General features: G+C 40.3%; 1 protein-coding gene across 2 annotated transcripts in view; it reads right to left on the reverse strand.

Moving 5' to 3' along the window:
- Positions 1-262: 262 nt before the first annotated feature.
- CCDC93 (coiled-coil domain containing 93) overlaps positions 263-20804 on the reverse strand; it is a 114819-nt gene continuing 94277 nt past the window's right edge. For both annotated transcript variants that reach the window (XM_043998080.1, XM_043998079.1), the window contains 5 exons: positions 19033-19115; positions 16298-16335; positions 14730-14814; positions 11366-11479; positions 263-672 (listed from right to left, as the gene is read on the reverse strand). In XM_043998080.1, the coding sequence (XP_043854015.1) occupies positions 619-672; positions 11366-11479; positions 14730-14814; positions 16298-16335; positions 19033-19115 (374 nt within the window). In that variant the 3' untranslated portion in view covers positions 263-618. The remainder of the gene's footprint in view (positions 673-11365; positions 11480-14729; positions 14815-16297; positions 16336-19032; positions 19116-20804) is intronic.

Genomic DNA, 20804 nt, shown 5'->3' on the forward strand with positions numbered 1-20804 from the left:
CTATCTAGGCAGAATTCATCTTTCCATCCTATAAATCCTTATAATGCTAACTATACCTTTCTCAGAGTAGGGAGCACTTACTTACTTGCCTTGTAGTTTCTGTGTTTATCATATTACTTTCCCACTGGGGCTATAAGCAATCACAGCACAGAACCCGTTTCTGCTAAGTCTTTGTAGCATTCACTGCTTTCCCTTTCCCTCTACCCCACCATGTCTAAATTGTGCCTAGAATAGGGAGGGTGGACAATAAATATCTATGGAATGAATGAGTTAATTTTTATTTTATAGAGACTTTATGCAAATATTTTTTCCTGATATCTTAATTATGTGTAATGCTATTTTGGATGTAAAAGAAAAATCTATACAGAAAAGAAATATTGGCCACATTACATCTTACTCTGGGGAAGGGCTTTTACTCTAGTTATACCCTTTGTGTTGAATGGACTGTCATTAACACCTGGCATGGGAATGAAAGGAAGTGAAATAGAAAAAAAAAAATCCAGAGTATCTTAAGCAGTCCGCGCCGGCACCTCTGGGCTGCAACTATCATGTTTCATAACGTGGTAATCCATCTCCAGGCTAGAAAAAACAATTAAGGTTTCCAGCTGATGAGTTTTCTCAGGAAATATGGGATTTCACCTTGGACAGCAGTATTTCATTCTTGCGGCATTCCTGATGAGAAAGTTCAATGAGAGATTAATTAGAACAGCTCAAATTTTTATGATGCTACATGGTTTACAAATGACTTCTCTCACAACTATCTTGTGAAGGTGGATGGTGACACACCAACCTCTTTTTCCATGTAATAGACCTGAGCTATTTCCCCCATCCCTTTTCCCCACCTCTGATGGCTCTGTGGAGAGCTGAACAAAGAGAAAATGAAAACCCCGTACAACTAACCTGGAAATTAAACTTTACATAATGCAGACGAACCTTCACTACTCAAGCCACTGACGTCACTTTCTAGAGTAAGCTTTCTTAAACGTGGTGAATCATTTTGTAATCTTATGCCTATTGTCCTTTCTGAGCCAAACCACACTATTTAGGTTCTCCAGACACTCATCTCCGTTCATGAAACCTTCCCTAAGACCTCCTGGATGAAGGTATTTCACTTGTTCCAGTATTCTTTCTATAGTGTGTTGATAGTGGTCCATACCTGCTACTTTTATATTCTTGTCTCAGTGAGCATGGCCTTTTATCTTTGTATTCTGACCTCCATCATTGAAATGGACAGGCCCCACAGGCACCAGATAACAACATATCCTTGATGGTGTGTTGGCCTACATCTCTCCATTAAACTAAAATAGGGATTTGTAACCTTTTTTGTGTTACAGACCTTCTTGATAATATTATGGACCCCTTCTTACAATATTAATCATTTAAAATATTTGAAGGAAATACAAAATTTCATTTAGAGGTTAGTTCCTTTTCCCTCTTCCAAGTGCAAGAGACCCTTGAAATCTGTCCATAGACCCCCCCCCCCCCGGGGGTCATGTGAATCCTAGGTCAAGAATCCCTGGATTAGAAATTCACTAAGAGTCACCAAAAAAAAGGGGGGGGCAGCTAGGTGGCACAGTGGATAGAGCACCGGCACTGGAATAAGGAGTACCTGAGTTCAAATCCAGCCTCAGATACTTGACACTTACTAGCTGTGTGACCCTGGGCAAGTCACTTAACCCCAATTGCCTCACCAAAAAAAAAAAGAAAGAAATTCACTAAGAGTAGATGCTGTAGCTTTTATATATCCTCCACAGTGCTTAGAATCTCAGAAGTGAGAGGCTGTCTAATTCAAACCAATTCAATCAATTATTTAATTCACAAATGGTTATCCAGTGATGGGAATCTCATTACCTCACAAGGTGGGCCACTGCACAGTTCTGAACATATCTTTAGGAAGTTTTTTCCTTAAAGATGCTATAACTTTCTGGAGCCAAGTGAAACAAGTCTAATTGGTGAGAGTTCACCATATCTAGCTAGCCCCTGGACATTGCCAATACTGCACCCCACCATCTTCCTGCCATGCCACACAATGTAGACATCTTTTTTTCCCTCCCACTTCTTGTTCTACAAACAGTCATCAAATCAACACTACCTTTCCTAGAAAGCACATGTCAATGAACTGCCTAATGATTCCACAAGGCCTCTCTGGGCCTTACTTCCTCTATTAGATTGTAAGTTCCTTGAGGTTAGGGACTGTCTTCCTTTTGACATTTCTATCCCCCCAAATTAACACTTATTGGTATATTGTTCACATGCTTACTAAATAATTTTTAAAAATTCATTCATCTTCCAGGTAATATGCCTTCAAATAATGAATACATAATAATGTCTCTCCTCTCTCCATCTTCTGGATGGCTCTTTTCTTTAGGGTAAATATCCTTTAACTGATTCTTAGTGCACATCATTTGGAGATCACTCCCCTCTTCTGGATGTGCTCTAGCTTGCCAATGTCCTTCTAAAATGCACTGTCTAGAACTGTACCGAATGGTGCGATTCTACCCTCCTTCTGGATATTAAAATGAAGCCTAAGAGGACATCTGGCTTTGGGGTTGGCAAATCACACCAGTGGAGCACTCAGGTCACAGACACACACACACACACACACACACACACACACACACACACACACACACACACACACACACACGCATTCTCCACAAAGCTGTACTTGAACAGCTTGGTTCTTGAACCCAAATGGAGGATACTGATCTCTTATCAATGACATTTTATTAGATCTGGCTTATCTTCCCATACTGGTCACTAAGTTAATATCCCTAATTAATACTGAATGTCCATTCAGGCTATTGTCTTATCTTCATTAAACCTCCTCAAGATGTTATACTTTCTTTCTTTTTTTTTTTTTTTTTTGCGGGACAATGGGGGTTAAGTGACTGGCCCAGGGTCACACAGCCAGCAAGTGTTAAGTGTCTGAGGCCGGATCTGAACTCAGGTACTCCTGAATCCAGGGCCGGTGCTTTAACCACTGCACCATCTAGCTGCCCCAAGATGTTACACTTTCAATGTCTGGTGATGTCCTTATACTTAGGCATGAGATTGGGTCTCCCAAATTGCTTTAGTGTCTCCTGTCTGTTTTCTTGTGCAAATCTCTAGCCTTCCTGATCTCTTTACAGATATTCTACCCATTCTGTCTGGGCAGCTTTGTCTTAATTGGGTAAAACTGCCATCCAAATTCTTCTTGGTATTAATTATATTGTGCTCTTAGGTTAAACGCCCTGCCAGCCTCTTCCTTGTCCCAGCCTGTCAAGCCAAGGTCAAGACAAAAAGGTCAAGTTGTTATCAGTCTGGAAAAAGAGGGGAGATAGGAACAAAGTACAAAAATCATGAAAGAGGGAACAAAGACTCGCTCACTAAGCTCCAAAATACTATAAAGGGCTCCATACCCTACTCCTTGAGGCTGGAAGGCTATGGTTTTAAGACAAATAAAATGGAGTTCTACTTAACATGGTTGGGAGCAACTCGTTACTCTAAGAAATAGTATAGGCTACAAAGATAAAATATCTTTGAGAAAGATTCTGGTAAATTAAAGAATAACAGACTCATTGAACAAACAAACAAACAAAACTATGGTCACGACCCCCCAAGTAAGAAGGACAACAGAGAGAATCATTGTTGGCTCACAAGGGAAAATTATATATAAAGAACCTGGAGCCAGGCCCAAGGAAGAGTGATTGGTGTTTATGATATCTCACAGCACAAGGGTATATAGATCCTGCTTCTGCAGCTATGAGGGAAAAGCACTGGATCTGGAGTCAAGAACTGAGGTCGAGGTCCAACTTTACTATTCACTTGCATACATCAAATCATAGGATTGTTTGAAGAAAAAAAATGAAAAGTGCTAACTCCCTCAAAAGATGTAATAAAAATAACAGCTATTCTTTTTATTATCATCATTCTCCTGGGCCCCAGAACTCTGATCCCAAGCTCTTGATTCCTGGTTCTGAGATTAAAGGCCCTTTCCCCACCTCATTTCTTATAGGATCTTTCAAGGCCTGCCAACACCTGATCATCCTTCCTCTTCCCTTGAGGACTCTGGGCTTTATGAACTTCAGTGAACAGGGTAGCTTGGCTTCCACACTTGTTCCCCATGGCTGTCTACAAAGATTTCAGCTTTTCAAAGTGTAAGGGAAGAAGCTTATTAGAAGTGAGTTAATGTGCTCAGCTAATAAGACCCCAGGCCTGCCAGAATCTAGCACCAGAATAAGGATACCTTCCCCGAAGGCTCTAGGGATCCACTTAGTGAAAAATCCTCACAAAGCCTTGCATTTTCTGAATCAAAGGCCTTCTAAACCAATTTCGTATTATTTCTTGAGCTCCTTTCATACACTTCCTATTACTCTATGGTCTTTTTTATTTATTTTTTTCTCTTTCAGCAGTCATAGTAACTGGCATCTCAGAAACATCCACTGAAGGTTAGGGGACCGAGTCAAATCAGCAACTGTGATTGTCACATTTTTAAGAAGTAAATGAACAACAGGGACTCCCAACAGATTGCCTGTGCACGATGACACAGGGTCTTTTTCCTACAGCTGTTCAGCTAAATCCAGGAGCAATGAAGTCATATGTCAACTATGACAGAGTAAAATGTGTCTCCACTAAAGTCTTTCTATGGTTATCTGTCCCTCCTCTGAACTCAAGAGAAGTTATTGTCTTGTCAGTACCATTTATCATATGACATTTCTTATATAATTTAAAAATTCTAATATTATCAAACTGCTTACCCACTAACACTAATTCCACAATGGTTGGGATACTGTCTAACACTTCTTTCTACTGTCATGGGGCTAGTCTCTAGCCTTAAACAAAGCAGCTAGCTGCTCCATCACTGTTTGTTGTTTGACATTCTCTTTCTTTCTCCTCCTCCCCTCTTTTTCTCCCTCCCTCCCTCCCTTTCCCCCTTCCCTTCCTCTTCTTCCCTAGCCCAGAAGTTTTAACCTACTCTGTTATTTTTCTGACCTGGGATGGACAATGGGGGCTCAATTTACTGAGGCCAACTCATTGTGGAGATCTGAATGGCTATAGCCCTACTGTAGCTCAGAAACTCCAAACTCAAGTGATGTTCCAGCCTCCCTCAGTAGCAGGTTTCACAGGTGTGTGCTACTGTACCCAGATCTTTTTCTTTCCTACTTCAAAATTTTTATTGGTCAATGCAGCTGAAGAAGCATAAAATACTCTATCTGTGTTCATATTTCCCCAATTCTCTCTGGTATTTTTTGGTGAGGCAATTGGGGTTAAGTGACTTGCCCAGGGTCACACAGCTAGTAAGTGTCAAATGTCTGAGACTGGATTTGAACTCGGGTCCTCCTGAATCCAGGGCCGGTGCTTTATCCACTGAGCCACCTAGCTGCCCCCAGTTTTACTCTTGATAATTATATTTTCCACTTTATCAAACATTGGGGGGGGCGGGGCAGCTAGGTGGCGCACCGGCACTGGATTCAGGAGGACCTGATATTGCCTGTCCTGCCATGACTAAGAAAGACTGGGTGTCCTTTCATTGAGGTTGCAGGGAAAGAAAAAGCCTTCTAAGAACAGTGAAAACTGCTGTGATAAGGCCTACTTTCTGAGGTGGGTGTTTGTTCTAGTCCTTAAGAAATTTTTCTTAAGAACACAGCTGGGGGGCAGGGCAGCTAGGTGGAACAGTGGGTAGATAACTGGCCCTGGAGTCAGGAGGACCTGAGTTCAAATCCAGCCTCAGACACTTAACACTTATTAGCTGTGTGACCCTTGGCAAGTCACTTAACCCCAATTGCCTCACCAAAAAAAAAAAAAAAAAAAGAACATAGCTGGGAAAAAGCACCAACTTCATAGTTAGTAACATCTATAAATTATTTTAGGGGAATGAAGATTTTAAGTGGCATAGAGAAGACAGAAGAGGAAGCTAGCATGAGAGGCTGGTGAAGGTGGACAAGAGGCAGTGTAGCCACTGCTATTTTGCTGATAGGTTGAGTCAAAACCCATTTCCTTACCACAGTGTCTCTCAGCCCCTTTTCTATTTGAGGACTAATGCCCTAGAGAGATCTATCTCAGCCAGGGTACATCAGAAAGACCTAGAAAAACTAAGCTGAGTTTCTGATCATAAACAAGATGACAAGTGAACTGAGAGACTCAAGAAAGAGAACAAGTCAAGGCAATTCAGTGTAGGTAGTTGTTGCTTAGTCATTTTTCAGTCATGTCTGACTCTTGATGACCCTATTTGGGGTTTTCTTGGCAAAGATAGTGGAGTGGTTTCCCATTTCCTTCTCTGGATCACTTTTATAGATGAGGAAACTGATATAGTAAAGGGTTAAGTGACTTGCCCAGGGTCACACAGCTAGTTAAGTGTCTGAGGCTGGATTTGAACTCCAGTCTTCCTGACCCCAGGCCCAGCAGTAGAGGCCAAAGGGCAGAGCTGATAATATCCTAGGCCTTGGTACATTCTGATGCAGTATTTCTGAGAAGAGAATTTCAAAGTCATTGGGTAAGACAGCTGACTGAGAAAGATGGAGAGAACCTCTGAGATCCTGGATGAGAGGAAAGAGAGAACTAAAGGAAGTGTCATGGCTATTAGCTGAGAATGCTGAGTGAGTAGAGTGCTGTAGCCACCTCTGAAGGGAAAGGCTTATTAATCACAGCATCTTTAGAAGATGGAGGACAGACTTGGAGGTGGGTCTGAAAATAGCACATCAGCTGAGGGCTAGAGCTGTGGCACTGAAGGAGGCATAAGGAACAGGCTGACAGAGCAGACCTTTGAAGGAGAGAGAATGATTAACCATAACATTCTCCCTCCCCCCTCTAGTGAATCTTCCTTCAGGGTAGTGGGGGAGCCTGAAAGGAGCCACAGTTGACGGTTAGTTGTAGTAAAGAGAAGCACCTGTTCCTGGTGGGGAATGGGCCTGGCAGAAAATATGGTGGGCATGAATAGGCAGCAATGCATTACAAACGAGGAAAGACACAGGAGAAGTTATATAAAGTGATGCGTTAATAGAAGCCACTGGCAGCCATGAGCCGTCCCTCTCTGCAAGTGCCCGTCTCACATGTATATTCCCTGTATGTGCCTCCTTTGCAAAGCTGCTCTGGGCCCGTGCATTCCCCATGCACAGAGGCTCTACCACTTAATTCCTAAAGACAATGGGGGAGAATATTGTTACTTTACATTTGTTATTTAATTAAAATATATTTGTTATGAAATAAATGGTCACATGACAAGAGTGAGGGATAACCAATCGACAGGCTGCGTGCTTTGTAGTATCCTCACTGAGTGAAGAGAACACAAGGAAGAGTCCCTGCACACTGGGAGGCCCTCCCCTGGTGAACTCGAGAGGATGTGGACGAGAGATGCACAGGATGGACAGGCATAGATAGGATGGGATCTGCACTGGCAGCCAAATCGAGGCGACCAGAGTGCTGGTGAATGCGCTCCTTTCAGGCCTTTTCTAGCACCCTTCAGAGAGACACTTTAATGACATTTGAGGATTGCATTGTCTGCCAGAAGTTTCATGTGTGCATGTCTTGTTTTCCCAACAAGCCCATCATTTTTGGAAGTCAAGGACTTTAGTACTTCTCTTATAATATCCCCTAGACTAAACACATAAGCAGTCAACAAGCTGCCAATGCTAAGCTGGAAGATAGTAGATTTGCAGTCTTGCATTTAATTTCCTTTTTTTTTTCAGGGCAATGAGGGTTAAGTGACTTGCCCAGGGTCACACAGCTAGTAAGTGTCAAGTGTCTGAGACCGGATTTGAACTCAGGTCCTCCTGAATCCAGGGCCAGTGCTTTATCCACCCGTGCCACCTAGCTGCCCTACCCTATGTTTAATTTCTAAAATGTGCATATTGTGCATTCAATCCAGCTAACAGGGCAGAATACATATTTCTTTATCACCCTGGCCTCTATTACCCTTTCTCCTAAAATTGCATTGCATTCATTTTATATATATTCTGTATAAAATCACATAGGTAGTGTGTATGTTAGAATGGAAGTTCCTTGAGGGCAGGGATTATTTCATTTGTCTTTGAATCCTCAGTGTTTACCACAATGCCAGTAATAAATGCTTACTGCTTGAATACACAGTGAGAAAGTAAAACCCAGCATCTTTAAAGAGGTTTAAGAAATCTCTCAGTACTCAAGCATAAAATAAACATTTTACTTTTCCTGGAGATGACAGTCTAGCACTTGGAAGGTGTTGCTCCTGTCTCAGGAAATGTGAGCATCCTCAAATGAGCAGTGAAGTGTATGAACGTTTCTCATTTTTGTCTCGGCTTATTTTAGTTCCTTCAGGTTAAAAGAAGAGAAGGAGCTCCTGGGCAGTAAAGGCATTGTTTAGTCTTGAATAATGAGTTTTGGAAAACAGTACGGAAGCATACACTTCCAGAACCTGACGTAACCTCGGAAGTCATCCAGCCCAACTCCTACCCAAGCGTCATCAAGTCTCTGCTTAAGGATCTCTGGTAAGGGGGAAATACCATCCCTCAAATTTTGGGACAAATTTAACTGTTAAGAAGTTTTCCATTATATTGAGACAAAAATCTCTCTCCATGTAATTTCTTCCCATTGGTTTAGGTTCAGCTCTTTGGGTTAAAGCAGAACTGAAGATTGCTGTCATGTCTATGCCGAATCTTTCTTTTTCCTGTGTGGCATGCTTCTGAGTGACCTCCCTATCCTTGTCAGTCTTTAGAGGGATTCCAGCTCATAAATATTTTCTATCCATTTAAGAAGGGCATCCAGACACTCTACCTCATCATTTCCCACCAGACAATTATCTTGGACTTCATGGTATCCCAAAAATCATCATTCTGCAATTGTAAAATTCACTTCCTCAGCTCATTTCCCACCATGGCTCATCATTCTCCAAGATGTCATCAACTCTGAAACTCACAGCTCTTTGGTGCCCCTTGATCCCAGGGGGGCCCTCCCTAGGTAGGAGAAACCTGGGAGCTCCTCAGCTTGAGGAGGGCATCCTGAGAATTCACCTCACCATTTCCCACCTGGCTGCATGACCTCTAGAAAATCATCATCCTGCAAAATGAAATCAACTCTAAAAGTCACTTCCTCAGATCATTTCCCACCTTGGCTACTGGGCTTCATCTTGCTCCATGCTGGGTAACTTCCTTCACTCCGCCCTCACTGATTCTCAACTTTTTATGTGTTGTTTTCTCTCATTAGATTGTTAGTTCCTTGAGGGCAGGAACTAGCTTATGCCTTTCTTTGTATCCCCAGCATTTAGCACAGTACCTGACATATAGCAGGTATTTAATAAATGTTTTTTGATTGCTGATTCTGATAAAGAAATCCTTTTTGAATTCAACAAGTATTTACTGAATGTCTACTATGCATAAGATAATGTGCTGGGGTGATGTGAAGGATGCAAAGAAGAATAAGACGTGGTCCTTGCCCTCACTGGTTTCTAACCAAGAGCCAGTGATGCTTGGGGAACAGAAAGCTAGCCAGGCCAATTGCAAAAGGTTTCAAGGCAAGAAGAACTCTCAACGGGAGTGGATAGTGACTATTCCATAGGAGCTGACCACCTTCTCTCTTTTCAGTTACCACTGTCAACTCTTCATTTTCCAAGGAGGAGACTGAACATCACTCCTTTGGTTCCAATGGCTCTTATCTCACCTTAGATCTACTTTACCTATTAGGCTGTTGCCAGCAGTGGGTAAAAAAGTGACCTCTCAGTTTTTTAAAATCAATGAAAATTTCACAATTAATTTTAAATTGCTTGGTAAACCAAAGCGTCCTTTGATAACTCATCAATTCTGCTTTCCCCAAAAGGTCAGAACTAGGTCCAGAGGTAGACAGAAGTTATAGCAAGGCAGATTTTGCATCTAAAAGAAATTCTTGTTCAGGTAAGACTAGGTGGCTTCTCAGGTCACTTACAAACTTTAAATTGTGATCTTTAGTTAAGTCTCTAAACAAAACATAAGCCCGGTCTAGAATTAGGCTGGACAGGGGAAAATGTCCTGATATTAAGGCTGATGAGACCTTGGAATGTTATTAGGAGCTGTGGAGGGTTCTTTTTAGAAGAATTTGTCAGACAAGTTTTATTTCTGGAAAAACAGGCATAGAGATTTGCCTAGACACATAAATATAGGCTGTGTGATCTGGATGACATTTCAATTTTAGTTTTTATGAGAGTATCTATGTGGGCTGATGCCACTTGACATTTGAATGGAATTTTAAGTTAATGTGCTTACTCAAGGTCACAGAGCTCAACTAACCCTTGATCATAAAGGCAGCATGATGTAATAGAGGAAGACCTGAGGTTCAAATCCCACCCTCAGATGCTTCCCAGTCATGTGACCCTAGGAAAGTCATTTATATGTTTCAGTTCTCTCATCTACAAAATAGAGATAATAATAATAGCTCTTCCTTTATACGGTGGCCCTGAGGCTGTGAAGAGATAACATACCTAAAGCACTTTCCAAACCTTAAAGTGCCATGTAAACACGCACTATTATTATAACTAAAGCTGCTAATACTGTAATATCTCCTAACACCTTAGTTATACTCATGAAGCTTGGGGAAACACAGACAGATGACAGCCAATGACTATATTTCACATCCAAACTATGTCATGCTACGATTCTTTCTAGCAGCTTTTTTTTCCCCCCTTTTTTTAGGGCAATGGGGGTTAAGTGACTTGCCCAGGGTCACACAACTAGTAAGTGTGAAGTGTCTGAGGCCGGATTTGAACTCAGGTACTCCTGAATCCAGGGCTGGTGCTTTATCCACTGCACCACCTAGCTGCCCCCTATGCTACGATTCTTGACAAAATCACTAGGAAAAAAAAAACCCACTCTTATCTTTGAAGAAGAAACACTTCGAGGGGGGCCAAAGTGGAGGCAATCTATATCTCATCCACAGTGTTAGTCACAGAACCTTAGAGATGGAAGGGAATTCAGAGGTGAGGCCATCTCATCCAACCTGCAGCTACACAAGAATTCCTTCAGATGACACATCAGACAAGGGCTCTCCCAGCCTTTGTGTGATGACCTTTACTTGGAAGGAATCCCCTAACTCTCCTGACAGCCCACTGAACTTCTGAATAGTTTGGATTCTTAGGATGTTTTTCACTGCCTCTTTGTAACTTCTAACCATTGCTCCTAGTTCTGTTCTTTAGGAACAAAGAGGAACAAGTTCAATCCCTGTTACATGATGATCCCTTAGGATACTGGAAAACAGACGTCACATTGCATTGGTAATCTCTTCTCTAGGCTAAATGTTTCCAACTTCTTCAACTGATTCTTATATGGTTTGACCTCAAGGTCTTTTTCATCCTGTTTGCCGTTCCCTGGATGTCCTTTAGCTTATCAAGGTTCTTCCCAAAATGTGGCACCCACAGACAACGTGGTCAAAACCTTGCTCTTACCTCCTTGAATTCTTTCACGGTCTTAAAGTACAGCCTCTGTTTTTCTAATAGTTCCAGGTATTCGTCATTTAACTGGTCTCTTCTCATTTTGTTCTCTTGCTTCTTTTTTTCTAGCTGTTGAAAAATTGTAAGAAAGGATAGTGAAAAGAGATGTCCTGTATCAGGTCTGCTAACAAAGACAGGAACCTTGTGAATATTGATTCATAGTTCTAGAAACAGCATTTAAGAGCTGAAAGGTCCCTCAGAGATCAGGTAGCTTGGCTGAAGAGAAGTGACTGCCTTTTCTCTCATACCTCCCAACATACTGGGCCAGGGAAAGAAGGTATGCTTCTTGCTCCTGTCATTTCCAATCCTTACCCCTATAACCTACCATCCCCTAGTGACCAGTTGTCCTTTGAAATAAACTTCATCCATATGCAACACACACACACACACACACACACACACACACACACACACACACACGCCAGTTGTCTTCTTGGATAAAATGTAAGTTTCATTTTTCAGATTTGTATTTCCAATAACTGGAATAATACTTGGCAAAGAATAGGCACTTAATTAAATGTTTGTTAATCAACTGCCCTCGCTTCAACTTCCAGTCACTTCACCTTCCCCTGCTTTCCCAGACTACCACCTTTGCTCTGGCCTCAATTTCTTCTCTTGGAAAGTTTGATCCTTTATTTAGCTTGTTCTAGTTTATCCTGCCCTCTATCCTTAAATCTCTTACCCTTATGTCCTATCATCCCTCATCCCTTTCTGAGCGCAGAACTCTGAAATACTCCTACCACCTGACTTTTCTTCTACATTACTGGACATTTCTAGGAAATGTTTTAACTGTAGTCTAGGTCCACTCAAAATTTAAGTTATCTAACCTCAAATGGAACCTCATTGATGCATGGCAATCTTACACTCTCCTGATCAATTCTATCAAACTTACCAGAACTGCTCTTCCAAACCTATTCTCAAACCACTCATGACACTCTCCCTACCACCCCTTCAGCACAGCGTCTTGCTTCATTCTTCATTAAAAAAATTAATACCAACTGTCTGTAGCAACCTGTCTCTGAAATGACCTCAGGATCATCCTTGACCCTCTCCTACTTCACTCTTGTATTTAATGAGATGCCTTTTGTCCTTTCCAAGGTCAACCCTTCTAGAGGCTTGTTTCTTTGATCTCATCCCCTACCGTCTCTTGTAGGAGCTCATCCCATCAGTCAATTCTACCTTTCTCCTTAATCTCTAACTGGACCCTTCTCTGTTGCCTATAAAGATGACCTTATTCATTGGCTCCTTCCCTGTTGCCCACAAACATGCCCAGGTCTTTCCCATCTTTAAATTAGCACTACCATACATCACAGGTCATATTCCCTTTCAGAGGCAAATTCCAAGAATAAATTACCTATACACATTGCCTCCATTTTCTCTTCAGCCCTTTGCAATCTAGCTTTGGTCATCCTCAATACTCAACTGAAACCACTCCATTGCTAAATCCAATGACCTTTTTGCACTTCTTTTTGAGCTCTTGGAAGTGTATAACATACTGCTGTCACCCCTATCCTTATAGATATTCTCGCCTCCATGGGTTCTTGTGACACTGGCCCATCACAATCATGGTAGTCCCTTGCAGCACTAAATCTATAATCCTATGATCCAAGATGAATTCTAAAAATGTTTTGAGTCATGGCAGTATCACTGTAATTTGAAAGGGAAACATTAACTTTAAATATATAAGTGTTGGGATAACAAACAAAAAAAATCCAGTTTCATTTTATCACTATTGTCCTTCCTTCCTTCCTTCCTTCCTTCCTTCCTTCCTTCCTTCCTTCCTTCCTTCCTTCCTTCCTTCCTTCCTTCCTTCCTTCCTTCCTTCCTTCCTATCTATCTATCTATCTATCTAAAATATCTACAGATCTCTTTACATATCTATATCTAGATCAATGGAGGTACAATAAATGTTTTTGATGAGGACTTGGCCATATATCATGTTTCTTTCCCCATAAAAGGTGAAGTCCTTGCTGAGAGTAATGGCCTGAAAGCCAAAAAGCCTGATAGAGAAAGGTGAAGAATTAAAGGGGCCCGGACCATTTCCCTCTTTATGAATAATTCCATTAGGAAATAAGCAGCTCCAAATTGCAGAAACCTCAACAAGTACCTTCTGAACCACAGACTCCTGGACTTAGGAGGAATTTAGAGGCCATCTAGTTCACATCTTTCCAGGAGCATGAATTGCTTAAATATCTCCAATAATAAGGAGCTTTCTACCTACTGAGATAATAATCCATTCCATTTCTAAACTGCTGTCAAAAAAAAAATTCCTTATATGGAGCTGAAATCTGCATTCCTAAAGCTTCCACATTTGCTTATTATTAGCAGAAGCTCACTTGCAAGAGGAGGTTGGGGCTAGAAGGGAATGAATGGATAAACCAAAATCCATCAACAACTCCCAAATCCCAATTATGCAGGTCCCTGCTAAGATGACAAATAATTGATAACTGCCAACATTTCACTATCTAGGGATGGGGAAACCTGTGGTAGTCAAACTTTTATCTTTTTAGAGTAGAGACTAACTGAAACTTTATACTCATTTTTAAGGCAAAATCTATTGAAAGCATAAGTAGGCATTGCTGGTATGTTTCTAATAGGCCTAAAAGTGAAAGATTAGCTAGGTCCCGTGTGGAGGAAGTAGGTAGTTATAAGTCAGTTTCCTACAAATTCAGTGAACCTATTTCACAACTGACAAAATACGACAATGTCTTTCATATTAACACAGGCAACCTACCATCCTGATCCACAGGTGGTATGAGCCCTTAGCCAAACAGTGAAGCAGGTAGTGATTATCTGTGGTGCTCTGCCATGCCCTCTCTCCAATCCTTTCTCATCCCGGGGCCCGTTAACCATCTGAAGACTGCTAGTATTTAAATTGATTAAATAGAGATTTCCTAAAAAACCCCAAAGCTTTTGAGACCCAAAGGAAGTAATTTATTATGTCAGAATTTCAAGTATTGTGACAGCTCGATGAGGGAAGTTACTTTGGGCCAAGGGACCTTCCTAGTGACACTCAAATCACAGCATATAAAGAAGTCCCAACTTCACCAGTGCACTCTGCCCATGGAGGAATCTGGAAAAGGCGCTGCAATTCTCTGTGGAGAGATGAGGTTTCACCTCATGCATCATTTTCAGGGCCTTCTGTACTAGGGGAGTGAGTGGTATGCTCATTATAACTCATTTTATTATAATTATTATAATTATAACATTATCCACTTATTCATTAAAAAGGTGAATTGCTTTTCTTGAGTGATTTATTTTTTTCTTTTTACAAATGAAGTTTCAAGTTTAGAGGGAAAAGAAGAGCAACCCAGCTGACCTTCATCCGATTTTGTTTAATTCCATCTACAATCTGTTCCATCTGTCGCAAAAACTGGTCACGGGCAGCAGAGGAGGCCATTGCTCTGGAAGAAAAGCCAGTAGATGTCACTCTGTGAGATCTCTGGGGACCCAAGCCACCAGATCAAATCTGGTAACTTGAAAGTTACATTAACTCCCTCCTGGAGGGACACCAATGGTGATTTCCAGCCCTGAGAAATGAACACACTAGAAACAGAAGACATGGTGCTGGGATTCAAGTCAGAGAGACCTGAGTCTTGGCATGAATCAATTCAAATCCTGCCTGTCTCAAACAGTTACCAGCTAGCTGTATGACCCTGGGTAATTCACTTAAACTGTTTTAGTCTCTGTTTCTTCATAATAATCACCTCTGGCTGTTGTGTGGATCAAATGAGATGACTATATGTGAAACACTTAGCACTTTTGCAATGTAAATGCTAGCTAATATTATCATAATCATACGTTATCTTTGATTTGTTAAGTATCCTCCCTCTACTTTTTCATAAATGCTAGGTATTAAAAACCTGATGATTTTTAATTTTTTAAATTATTAAATGTGGCATTGATTTTTTTAAAGGACAAGTAAAAAGCATACTGGAATTGAAATTCTTGTTTTTTATGATTTTGCGATACCCCAAGAGATCTGGATAATACAAGGTAAACAAAGAGTAAAATAAAACAGAAATGACGTAAAATTATAATGTTTAATTTTGTACTTAGAGAACACTTTAAGTATTACACTCCCCTCTTTAAAATGGAGACATGGGTAGGGGAGGAAGGGTATAGAAATGACTCTAACTTAAAAACCCAAAGTATCCATAAAACCAAGAAAAAAATAACACCCAAGATTTAATTAAAGAACAACAATAACAATAAAAGGAACAAAGAATTAAAAATGTGGGTGACTCAAAGGACAGTGGAAAGAATGGTGGGTGGAGTGTATTAGAATAATTATAGTTTTGAAATTATGAGCCTGGAAAAGCAGGTAAGCTGGCTAGGCAACACTACTGAGGGATAGAAGACGGTTGCTTAGTATTAAACTAGTATTTAGTGAATGTGCAAAGCCCTAAAGAAAGGATTCCCATGCATGGAAAATCTCTGGAAGATTTATGGGAGAATATGGAAGAGAATTACACTAGATGAGAAGGCAAGGGTGGGTTGTCAGCTGCAAATGTTGAAAAGTGTGCCCATATTGACGAGATCACAGATCCATTTTTAAATATAAATTAGCAAATGTTTATTGACTTAAAAGCATGCACCACAAAATTCATTTAAATAGTGAGATATCTAGTACATTCTAAAGAAGGTTTGATTTATATATAATTTCTTACAGGAACAAACTGTATAAATCAAGATATATTTATACTTAGCAGCAAGCAGGGACTGGGTGTCTAAGAATAGCATCCTCCCCCAACACCCTCAGATGATTATGTATACTTTTAAAAACCACATCATCTTATCCATGCACAATACAAAGATAGTTCATTTCAAAGTACAGTGTGTGCAGCATTGTATAGAAAGGGAGACCAAGTGGTAATGTTTACTTACTGTTGGAAGTTTTCATGAATTGAATTCAGCAAAGAAATCTGGGGAAGAAAAATTCTGTAAGCAGAAGGTTAACTGATTTGGAATTTAAAGGTAAATTGATCTGAATGTTAGGAAGCCGCCTTTTCTCTCGACATTGCTAGGAAGCTCATGCCTTGCTTATGCTTGCTAAGGAACATACACTTTCCAACTAAGAGGTACCTAAGGAAATTATGTTATCACTCCTATACGTGAAGCTTCCTATTACAAAAAGATACCTTTTTTGGGGAGGGGGGGCAGGGCAATGAGGGTTAAGTGACTTGCCCAGGGTCACACAGCTAGTAAGTGTCAAGTGTCTGAATCCAGATTTGAACTCAGGTCCTCCTGAATCCAGGACCGGTGGTTTATCCACTGCGCCACCTAGCTGCCCCCCAAAAAATACATTTTAAAAGGGATTTTTGTACTTATGTAAAGGAAAATAACAATCATAAAAGCCAGAAAAGTCAATTCACAAATGGAGAAGTAATCATTTACCAAAGGAAATCTGAATCCCAGGTTCAGCTGGGGGCCTGGGGTTAGGAAGACTCATCCTCCTGAGTTCTGGCCTCAAACACTTACTAGCTGTGTGACCCTAGGCAAGTCATTAGTTAACCCTGTTTGCCTTCATTTCCTCATCTGTAAAAGAAGCTGGAGAAGGAGATGACAAACCACTGCAGTATCTCTGCCAAGAAAATCCCAAATGGGGTTATGTATGAGCTGAAATTTAATATATGGAGTATTCATTGGGTGATTCACTGAAATATTGGGGTCCTGGAAATAATGAGGGACCTTTAGAAACTCCAATAAATTTTTACCACAAATAATTTTTACCACAGTTACAAAGAGTTGAATAAGACTGAACAACAAAAACTAACTAGGCTACATGAATGTAATGAAATTTATTATGCCAGAAGAAATGATGAATATACAGGGAAACATGGGAAGACTAATATGAACTGACACAAAGTAAATAAAGACCCCCGAATGATTACAACAACATAAATGCTATGTGTGCAAAACAATATATAGGGATTTTTTTACTCCAACAAGTACAAAATGAAAGTACAGACTAAAAGTGAGCTATATATCACAATGGAAAGAACAGTGGACAGCGAGTCAGAAGACTTGAGTTCTAATCCCAACTTTATCTGTAGTTAGCTGTGTGACTTTGGAGAAGTCATTTCAACTCTCTAGCTCAGTTTCCTCATCTGTAAAACTGGCTGAATTAGACGATCTTGAAAGGGTCCCACCAATTTGCTAAGGGGATGATGCAGAAAGGTAAGATCAGTGTATGATACCCCAAAAGGTTTCCTGGAGGTGATTATCAAGTCAGCTTTTATAGGAGGTGATGAATATGGGACAGTAGGACTGTGAAAGAAGAGCACTCCTGCTAGGTAGTAAATTGGATATTTCAAATTTTTTACAGAGAACTTGTAAATCTAGGGTTGGAGCTACATGATAAAGATAAACTATGTTTTCATAAACACAATGATTCTAAAACAGAGTGCCTACAGATGTGTTCTGTATACTGGAAATGCTCAGTAAGATCTTATAAAGCAGACTCTTGTCACTTAACCTCTCTCAGCCTCCGTTTCCTTATTTTTTAAAATGGGGTTAGGGGACTGGCATGTATATGTTGCTTGATGGCCTCAAAGGTCCCTAGGAGGCTACTTTTTTTCTCTCCAAATTCTCATTCAATAACATCTTTTAAATGTGCAGGACACTGCACTAAGAACCTTATTACCCCAATTACATAACTAGTAAGAAAGCAAAAGCCGGACAAGGAGTTACTATATATCAAGGCTTTCTCTGCAGTGAAAAGCAATTTCCATGAAAAGCTCTCAATCTTTCAAAGAGAAGTCTTATTTTTCCTCCATGGCAAAAAATTCCTTTCTTTAGACCTCTTTGCCCTCCCTGACTTCACCTAATGGTTTTTCCCTGTTTCACTGGACTAAGTTAGGATAGTTTTTGTAAGAAGTGTCTAAATCCTGGAGTCTTCTAGAAACTTAATAACTATACAAAAATCTCTCTCTTTTCCCTTAGTGACCCCTCACTCAATCAGTCCAATGTTCAATTTAGCTTAGAATTATAGTTAGAAAGGGATTTTCAGACTGTTTTACAAATGAGGAAACAGATTCATTGAGAACAAGTGACTTAGCCAGGTCACACAGACAGTAGCAGAACAAGGGCCAGAACCCTGTCCTCCTTAAGGACACTGAAAGTGTTCTTAAGTTATAGCATCTGTGTATGTGATCACCTCTAGGAGGCTAGGGCCTCTCCCAGGGCAGCGCTGAATCTCCTCTTTCTACAGGGCCTGATGTTCCCTTGTACACGTGAGCAAAGGGTGAGGAATAAACTAAAGGTCAAAAGTTTTTACATGGAGTATTTCTGAAGCAATTCTGAAGTCACTGTCTCCACTTTAATTTGCCTTCTCATCCATCTACTCTGAATTCTTAATGTAAATGTATGCATGAGATTATGTGTGTGTGTGTGTGTATGTGAGAGAAAGACACACACACACACACACACACACACACACACACAAAGACAGACACAGAGAGAGTGTAGGTGCATTTGCACATACCTGTATACCCAAAGGGATATCCTAAACAGGAAATTCTTTTGAGGGTGTGTGTGTGTGTGTGTGTGTGAGTGTGAGTGTGTGCCTGATTCCATCATTAATTGGTTACTAAATTATCATTCTCCCTTAAATTTCTTACCTCTTTTTCCAAGTAAACCTTCTTGTCATCCAGTGTATTATATAGAGTGAAAAACTGCTTGGTTTCTTTGTGGGTTGCTGACACTGCATAAAATAAACAAACAAAAAAATCAGTGAACTATGAGAAATGCTTCACGGAAGCCATTTTTTTTTCTTTTCCAATAATCTGAAAGGTACACCTTATAGACTTGTAGATTTTTCTGTGTTTACGACAAACTGTCATTAGGACCAAAGCCATGGGCACCAAAGGAAAAACAGGCTTTGGTGTGGTCACTTATGTGACTCTGTGAATAAAGCCAATGCTCCAGGTCATATAAAACGTCAGACCGACAGGCTACCATTTGAGCAGCCTGACTCTACACTAAACACTTCAAAGCTCTTCATGGCCCCTTGTTCCTTACAAAACTGTAAGATGACACTAACAAAGGAGTTTAATTGGCAAGATTTTCTAGTCATTGACAATCTACCAAATTAAGTCCCAGAAAAAGAGGCAAAGGGTGTATGGCGTCCAGTAGACAATAAACATCCAAGCAGGGAGAAAGAAACTAAAAAATTTAAGAGTGAAGGGGGAAAGTGTTAATGTGGGGTGGATATGATTAAAAACTGAGGATCTACGGCCACCAACACTGCTGCCTAAGATTATCAGAATCTAAGGAGGCATGGTTCTACTCAAAATAAAGAGGAAAAAAACATTTCCTTTAAAAGAATCTCAGTGTTCCTTGAAAATGGAATGGGCTGACACATGAAGTCATGAATTTCCCATTATTAGGAGCAGTAAAGTTGAAGCTGGATATATACTTGTAAGGGACATTATAAAGGGGAATTAAAGAAGAGCCAGTATTATGGACTAAATGACCTGCAAGGTTCTTTACAACATCTATAAAGTGGACTTTGATCAGCCACAATTCCAATGGGATCTTGATGAAACATGCTTCCTACCTCCAATCAGAGAGGTGGAACACTCAAAGGGTGTGGACTGATTCATGGTTTTTTTTTGGTGGTTTTTGTTTTTGTTTTCTCAATGAGGGTGGGGAAGGTGGGAAGGATAGAAGGTAGCTATTTGTGAAAATAAAATTTTAATTTAAAAAAAGATCTCGGGGCAGCTAGGTGGTACAGTGGATAAAGTACCAGCCCTGGATTCAGGAAGACCTGAGTTCAAATCTGGCCTCAGACACTTGACATTTATTAGCTGTATGACCCTGGGCAAGTCACTTAACCCTCATTGCCCTGAAAAAAAAAAGGAGGAAGAGGACTTATGAAGCACATGGACTTACAAGTTGATGCTGATGATCTCTCTTATGTACATCTATCAGCAAAAGGCAAGAAAGCTTGACTCTTGGATTCCCAAAATGTACTAGTTTCTGAGTTGAGTCAATGGAGATAAGGCAAGGCAGTAATACAGAAAGAAATCTAGAACAGGAGTCAGGAGACCCAGGTTCAAATCCTGGTTCTTATTTTTATTAGCTGTGTAAACATGAGCAAGTAACTTCACCTCTTTCCTTCTTATTTTTCTCATCTATAAAATTTGTATTTGTATTATTTATACCTCACAACTGTCACGTGGGAAGTGTTTTATAAACTTTTAAAGTGAAATCTGAGTGTGTGTTGTTGTTATTACTTGAAAAGAAATTTTGATGACTCAAGTACAAATAAAGAAAAATTATGAAAGGAGGGAAGACCATGTCACAAGGAGACTTAAAACTAGGGGCCACAGCATTTAGAATACATCGAGAGGAAATAATGAAAACAAGGAATAGAAAATAAAAACTCATG

Source organism: Dromiciops gliroides, chromosome 3 (assembly GCF_019393635.1).
Source record: "Dromiciops gliroides isolate mDroGli1 chromosome 3, mDroGli1.pri, whole genome shotgun sequence".
Taxonomy (NCBI): Eukaryota; Metazoa; Chordata; class Mammalia; order Microbiotheria; family Microbiotheriidae; genus Dromiciops; species Dromiciops gliroides.